The sequence below is a fragment of the Hippoglossus stenolepis genome, chromosome 2, assembly GCF_022539355.2.
Source record: "Hippoglossus stenolepis isolate QCI-W04-F060 chromosome 2, HSTE1.2, whole genome shotgun sequence".
Classification (NCBI taxonomy): domain Eukaryota; kingdom Metazoa; phylum Chordata; class Actinopteri; order Pleuronectiformes; family Pleuronectidae; genus Hippoglossus; species Hippoglossus stenolepis.
In genome coordinates this window covers 31966583-31974887 of record NC_061484.1, presented here as the reverse complement: position 1 = coordinate 31974887, position 8305 = coordinate 31966583, and the positions used below count along the sequence as shown (strand labels likewise).

The 8305-nt window shown below is 42.6% G+C and overlaps 2 protein-coding genes across 2 annotated transcripts in view; both read right to left on the bottom strand.

Moving 5' to 3' along the window:
* Nucleotides 1-8305, bottom strand: part of LOC118117875 (B-cell receptor CD22-like) — a 620655-nt gene that overhangs the window by 133963 nt on the left and 478387 nt on the right. The gene's annotated exons all lie outside the window — the stretch shown is intronic.
* On the bottom strand, nucleotides 2223-4521 carry LOC118125880. Its single transcript, XM_047342314.1, has 6 exons — nucleotides 4321-4521; nucleotides 3788-4078; nucleotides 3466-3699; nucleotides 3266-3370; nucleotides 2670-2861; nucleotides 2223-2557 (listed from the first exon to the last, which is right to left on the bottom strand). The coding sequence occupies exons 1-6, from the start codon at nucleotides 4373-4375 to the stop codon at nucleotides 2292-2294; spliced, it is 1143 nt and encodes a 380-aa protein (XP_047198270.1). The 5' UTR covers nucleotides 4376-4521; the 3' UTR covers nucleotides 2223-2291.

The following is an 8305-nucleotide window of genomic DNA, read 5'->3' as shown; positions in this document are numbered from 1 at the left end:
CATAACCCTTGTGTTGTCCCTGCTTCCCCGGCTGTTGGCCCCCCACATAGCCCACTCCATATTAGGACGCACACGTAGGGCAATAGACAAGTGAGCAGCCCTTGCAGATGTATTTGTTACACCCGCGGCACACGGTGTGAGTTTTACAGTCCTTTTTCCTGGGGCATATCTGACACCTCTTCCTCTTACTCGCCCCGAGCGGGGCTGCTGCTAGGGCTATGGAGGAGGCCGGACGCTCGGTCGAGCGTCGTGATCAAGAGCTCTCTGTGTGGCGGCAGCGGCTTTTACAGCCTTCACAACCGCGGCGGACGCTTCCGTGCGGGGGATGCGCTCCCTTCGTGCGATGAACGGAGTCACGAGAGCCTTTCCCAGCTGCTCGAGGAACACCCTCCGTTTGTTCCGCTTGCCTGGCATCCAGTCGGGGTTGATCTCTCCATATCACGAAGGCGTTGTAGGAAGAGACGTTGAGAATGTTGTGAAAGACGACCAGGGGCCAGCGCGCGGTCATCCTCCTGCAGCTGTGCGTTCCGATCACCTTGTCTAGGTTGTCCACGCCACCTTTGTTGCGGTTGTAGTCCAGGACGATGACCGGTTTCCCGTCCCCGCGGTCGCTGATGTCGGCCTCAGGGTGCCGTGTGTTCAGGAGCACCACGTTCCTGTTTTTCTTTGGGCCCTGGGGACCCCGCTGAGCCGCAGAGAGAGGAGGAGGAGGAGGAGGAGGAGCAGTGGCGCTCCTCTCGGCCGTACGCCCCCGAAGACCATGTTATTTCCCATTTCTTGACGGGAAGGTCGCTCTTTCCACGAGTCTGGTGGTGGTGGTGGTGTCGCCGTGGTCTTGTCCTTCTTCTTCTTCTTCTTCTTCCAAGGATGACAAATCTGCAGAAGCATCACCCACTGGGTCGTAGTCTTCGTCGTCTTCGTCGTGCGTCGCCGTCATCGCCGTCCTCTCTGTCTTCTTCTCGGTCTGCTTCTCCATCTCCTTGTCCGTCCGCTTCTCGGTCTGGCTCTTTCGCGTCCTCTTCGGGTTCAGAGGATGGTTGCTGGAGAATACCTGCTGGAGAACCTGTTCCTGGTGAAACGCTCCTGACGTGACATCGTGCCATGGTCCGGAGAGTGGCACAGAGAGAATTCTATGTGGGTCTAATGTACCCCCTAGATTTCAATTGGAATCAGGTGTGGGTCTAAATGACCCCACAGAGCACCACAGCCCTCTCTGGGGTCTAAATGACCCCCAGGAGAATCGAGAATGACAATCCATTGGTCTCAATTACCCCAGGAGAATTGGATAATGACAATCCTTGGGTCACCCTAACCCTAACCCTGACCGGCCAGGGCTTGCGTATGATCACACGCACTCACCACGCACACACGCACGCACGCACACACACACACACACACACACACACACACACACACACACTCTGGGTCAATCCGACCCAGGAACAACACGAGGATAAACACCATGTTCACTTTACTTTGTAAAATCTCTTAATCTATACAGTAAAAATGTTTGATATTCAGTATGTGGGTAGTCTGAGAGGTCCTGAACACTATTGAGCAAAGTCTTTTCATAGTACTTTAAAATATCCAGAAATTAGCTACTTGAAGCTAAAAATGTGTGACTTTTATCTTGTAAAATCTCTTAATTGATAGTCAAAATGCTATTCATAAAAATGACACAGGTAAGACGATATATACTTCTTGTGAATATAATCCAATAAATTTATTTTCAATTATGCATTTTGTATAGGCTCCATGTCAGCAGTTTATTTTGAAAACGGACGTAGGCCCACATGTGTTCTTCCTCTAACTTCGAGTACTCCGTTGCCGTTCCCGTTCTGGGTGGTTTGGATGCGTTTACCATAAATGTCAGGATATGAGTGCAGTGGAATTTCCGTGTCGGCTGATTTGACCACAGAGGCGCGAGTGTCGGCTGCCTTGACCGCAGTCAATAACTGCACAGAACATTTTGTTGTAACCTTGATTAAGTCATGATCCCAACATTTCACAGAAGTAGTAGTATTTATTTAAGGGTTGTTGATGCACAGTGAAGAGTACCAGTCAGTAATGTAGTTTTAACAGACTGGTCACTGAAACTAAAACTTCCTGCTTCCTAAAACAGGCAGTGACTGTTTGTCAGGGCTCTCAAATGTGCTGTTGAGGCATCAAGAAGCTGGAGATGTGCATCACAGGAAGCTGCACAGCAAACTGATGCCCTCAACGTACAGTAAGTGCAATGCAGAGATAATGACAGGAACAGTTATCATGTTCCATACATCACCTTGTCCATGCTAATGCTGATATTTTACAAACGGAAAATGTTTTATTGTCAGGATGTGGCTATTCATCACTCCATGAAACTTAATACGATCTGTACTCTTTATCAGCTCTTCACCAGCTGCCATATCACTTCTCCTGTTCTTATACCACGATTTAAACTTCCACTGCAGGTTGTAAGGATCCGAGTATTCACTGGAGATGTTCACTGAGGAACCTTGCAGAGCACAGATCCTCCTGTTGACATAATTCACTCTGAAGCAGTTTTGATCCTGAATACCTGAAACAGAGATTTTAAACAAATCATCAAACAGTTTATCTTGCTCCTTTTTACGGCTCTTGACTCAAATCTTTTATGAATTATAACAGACCACAAACAGGCTCATACTCACAAACTTCATCTGAGAGCAAGTGCTCTACAGCACAGGAGTAAGAGTCATGAGAGGAGCTGGGAACTGATCGTGGTTCCGGCTCCAATTTTCTGTTTCTGTACCATGTGATGGTTTGAGCTTCCGTCTGTGGACAGCTGGTGTTACAGGCCAGTTTGAAATACTGATCTGCTTCAGTCTTTTGAACATGTACTTCTGTTGGGAGAGAATAAAAAAACAAACTGCTTCTCACCACTTCATCTCTGCCACGTTAATCGAGATGGGCTAATAACTTGAGTGACCAAATAGTTACTGGATAATCCCTGCCACGTAATGATGAGTGAAAATCCATCCATGCTTTCTTTAGTTAATTTGTACACATACACATACACACACATGTTTACATTCTTGACCAATTCATGCCGAACCTTAACCCAACCAGAACTCATATCTCATGGTCCCTAACCAGGACCTCAGTATGACCGGGCTTCAACGTGTAAGGTAACTAACGATCTCTGGTGAAACACTGTAGATCTTTTAAATTGTGAAAACATTATTTAAAGGGTTTAGACGTATGGGGTTGGGAGTGTGTTTGCATGTAATTATTTGTGAAACTTCACCTCTGGGATATGTGATGGAGCACGGCTCATCTTCTGGTCTCTGCTGATTTGAGCACATTCTGCCTTTAGCATAGGTCACAGTGAAGCAGGCTGATGTGAGAGAAGCTGGACAAAAGAAGAACGACATTCTGTGGTGAACAGTGTTTCACAAGCTTTACAATTCAAGGCACCAGGATACGGAGCCACATGTTGTCACTCACCCACTGAGACTTCAGGGGCTCTGAGATGCTCGTAGCCTTTGAGAGCACAGGAGTATGTGACTGATTCCTCGCTGCTGATTAGCTCCTGGTACCAAGGAGACGAGTCCTGATAGAGAAACTCTGTGTTCTTGTACCAGATATAGACCACAGGGCTTTCAGTCAGAGGACAACTGCTGCTGCACATCAGTGACACCGTCTTTTCTCCTGTGGCAGGAAACACCTTCACCTGCAGGTCTGAGAGGATGTTGAATAAAACAAGAATTAATGCACTGATGTAATTTTTGCAGTAATAAATTAATAATAAATAACTGAACCACTGTACCTGCAACAAGGAGCTGAATTTCTCCCCTCTGGCATTTATCTCGTTTGTCATCAACGTCACTACAACAGTAAGTGTTTTTATCACTCTCTCTCAGATCATTGATCGTAATAGTGAAGTTGCTCTCTTCAGATATGTTCACACGTTTTCCATCTGCAAAGATTTGATCTGGAACCTTCTTGTTGTCCTCCCAGCGAACAGTGAACCATTTCATGCTTGATTTGGGAAGTTGAGCTGAGCAGTGTAGATCCACTGATGAACCTTTTAAGGCACAGATGCTTTTTGCTCGAACCCCTTTAACAGAAAAGCATTTTTATAGTTCTTAACTTCTAGTAGATAAATTGTACATAAATTGTTTTTGTAAATACCGATTTGCTGTAATATATGTGAAGAGCAGAATCTGAGAAAATATTTGAGCGTCATCTTTTTTCTTCCAATCAATCTACAATTGACTAATATGCTGATAAACATTAAAATTTCTTACGGTTCAGTTACGATTCACAGTTAGTATTGCAGAAATAAACGGTCATTCATACCTGAGATGTACAGGAACAAACCCATGAACACACATTCAGCTCCTGCCGACAACATGGCCAGTGTTGTCTTCAGCTTCTCAACAGAAAGTATGACTTTAAATGAAAGCTCATCAAAAATAAAAACTTTAAATGGTAAAAATCTATCACAGAGAAAATAAAAGACTGAAGTCAGAATGGTCTGTTTGTCTGTGTGAGACGGTTTATCAGATCTCAACAAAATCGCTTCCTCATAAAAAGAGCTCTATGCATTTCCTGTGTTATGTGACTCGCCTGCTAACGTTCTAGATTGTGTATCTGTGGCTTCTAGACACTGACAGTAACGTCAGTAAAGCTTTGCCTTGCAGCAATGTTCTCACAACTTAAACACCATGTACATGACGTCATAATCACAAACTCACAAGTTTCATTTGTAAGCAGCAATAGTCTCTTAATAATCATGGAAGTGTTTTGGATGTAACATAATAAACCTAGAGTTCCATCTCCCATTGCCTTTTAACAAGTTTCTTAGCTGTTGCTAACATTAAACTAATTTGAAACTAGAATGTTGCTCTGACAGTCCATACCTCCACCAAGGCTAATAAGTATTATGTAATATGTCAAAGCAGCGTTTCCAGTTAATTATCCAGACGGTGGCGGCCACCAGATTGTAGTTTGTTCCACCACATTTTCATAATCAACCAAACCACTTTTACGCTTCTCTTATTATTATAACATGGAATCTCTAGATTGGTGTTTTGCCACATTGCTGCTTTGTATCGTTTTGTGTCGTGCAATTTGCAGCACTATTTGCCATGTGCTTGCAATATCATCCCTAAAGTTTTTACCATCCACGCAGTCAGTCAGACCTCAGTTTCAGCTGCAGTTGTGTGCTTGTTTGCTGTCACTTGGAATTAACCATATACGTATTGAGTTAAGTTTGTGGGAAACTTACTGTGTGTTTTGGCCACGTCCCACCCATATACTATATATATAGATGGACGTAGTGTCCGTGACGTCACCCGTTGGTTTCTCAAGAGTGAAAATGAGGCTAGTAGTAGGCGTTCACCTGACGCCATCTTGCCAGTGCTGACTCCTCCTAGTTCCTGGCTAACCAATAAATGGGCAAAGAGGAGTCGTGCGAGTTAGACTGACAGCTGAGCCACGCCCGCAGAGCTCAACATTACCTGGTTAGCTCAGGCTAAGGAGCTAGGCTACATGCTACCCGATGCCGCAAACTGACTAGCGCTGCGGTGCTGTTGCTTCTGGATGGTCGCGATCTTTACAACGAACTCACTAGAGGTAAGTAACCTTGAAACTACACAACAACAAAACCTATTGCTTTATCTATTATCATAATCATATGCTTACATGCCTCAAGTGGTTTTTAATATGTAATTGTTATAAAAGTTACCGTTTATTTAACACGTGTAATGAACAGATTGAAGCAAATTAACTACATTACTACAGAGTCGTGTGTTTGGTTGTCACTTGATTTTAATTTTAATAAGTTAATATCAATACGCTACATGTGTAAGTTGCATGTGATAGTAACTATATGTTTCACAAATGTTCTGATACAGGCTGGTATAACCACCATTACTATTGCCACCTCGTTTATTTAGCCTGTTATGGAATTTACAGTGAATTAGACAGTTTAGATAAGATTATAATCTCCACACACCACTGTTGTAAACAGTTCTCATATTTATTATATAATTATGTTTTCACACTGAGAGAAATGGAGGGAACATCGGTTCTGTCTGAAATCTGTGGTGCTTCCACCTGCTGAACACAGAATAAACTGTAAGAACCAGTCTTTGCTGGAACATACACAACATAAAACATCCTTTTATAGTGAGTTTCTTCTTTTCATTAGATGAAGCACAGCAGCACCTGATGTCCTCAGCATCCACTGTGGCAGCAGCAACATGGTGGAGATCGGCACCTTCAGGCTGGTCAACATGAGGACGACCTGCACCAGCTTCATCTGCACAACACTTCATGTTTTCCTCCCTTAACTAAAGATGGCTTGCAACTGTTTAGAGTTGGCAGTCATTGCTAAGTGTCATGGATAATAGAGTTAATTTCTATATTCATTATGGTTGGTTAAAAAAATGAACACTTATCAGAGCAATGTTTATCTTTTACTTTCTGATTTGATACACTTTAGATAAAAACCCAGTGTTTTATTTTTCTTCTTTGCCATAAGAGACAGAACACAGTCAGCACAGCTGTGTCCTTCAGGCTCGTCCGTCACTAATAAAATGACAGGAAACATAAAAGTATGGCATTATTGTAGAGGAAGTGTTACTTATGAACAAAGTTTGTATCCTTATTTTCTGTGGATATTCAACTATGTATTTGAATATAGTTGTGGATTAAACAGTGCACTACCAAGACAATGAATGTACAGTATGGACTTCTTCCACATTAAAAGTATTGCATATATTATTTAATACATTATGTATTATGTGCAATACTTTGCTTTGATTGTTTGTAAGTTATGAAAACAGGTCTGTACCTGGAGTCAGTGTTGAAGTGATGACCCTCAGTGTTCAGTCTGGTTGGATTCCAGTTGTGTCTCATGTTGGACATCCACAGGTGCAGGCTGTCTGAGTCACCTAGAGGAACATTCAACACAAATACACAGATACGTAAAGTCATACATGTGCCAGGTTAACTCCTTAACAGACTTTTACATGGTAAAAAGTGTATTACTTCAAAGTTCATCAGATCATAATCATTTCAGCTTAGGAAATAGGTGGTGGACATCAGCCTCAGGTTCTCTATGTGACTGTCTATTCTAGTAAAGTTACACATTTCCTATAATTTATTTATATGTGACAAAAACATACATTGTTCTGCATGTCCACTTATTTAACACAATAATTCAGTAAAGTCTGCCTAAGATTAACGATGTAAAAACTGAATGCAGGCGACAAGTTTAGTTTTCACTAACACGTTACAACACATTAACACCAATACTCTGAATAAAACGTTTTAGTTGATCACAGTAAATCTGTTTCTGCAGAATAATAATCTGTGTTTGTGGTAAAAATTTTAACTATTTAAATTTAACGTTACGTTACCGTACAGCCACAATAACAAAGTTCAGCTCAACGAGTTTCCCACTGCAGCAGCTGCACTAACGTTTTTTCTTGAACAATAATCTAATATGACATTAATACTGAAGTTACTAACAATAACGTAGTCAAGTCAAATAGGTTGGCGAGTGAAACAACTTTACATAATATTAGATATCTTACGTGGTGGAGCTTATTCTCCAGACACACACACAGTCGCCTGTCTCAGTTTAAAAGATTCATAACGCTTCTCTCTGCTGTGTGGACCGGTTCATGTCGGTTCATGTCGGTTCAATAACTCCCGTACGGTCCCGTTAGCATCGCCATTACTGCTGGTATCTTGCCTGCAGGCTAGCGGAGCTAAGCTAACAAGCCAGGTACAGAGACACCGATACCTGCTCATCACTACTAACACATAAATAAAATACTAAACTTTACTTACCACAGAAACTGGAGCGCAGACGTCTTTAACTTCTCCGTCAGGAGAACAAGCCGAACATCAAACCGTATTATTCATCCGATATGTGAGTGAAACCTCTCCACAGACTCAGGTCCTGTTCAGTGACGGGGGTTAGCCTGTTAGCCTGTTAGCCTGTTAGCTCAGGTGAAGCCGAGCAGGCAACAGGCTAGGTACTGGAGTCGCGATCTAACGGTGACGTCACCTGTCCATCAAGTGATAATTATTCATAATATCAAACCTCTATATAATTTAAACAAGTGAGTTAGAAAAACATTCACCCCCCTCAGAGTTGTCATGAAGGAAGAACTTAGTGATTGAGACTAAAACCGTTTTTTGAACCAGGCTGTAAACAGGTTTAATTCTGCTCTAAAGTCGGGCTTTTTAACATGGGAGTCAATGGGAATTGACTCCTTCTTGAGCCAGCCTCAAGTGGCCACCCAGTGAACTGCAGCTTTTGCACTTC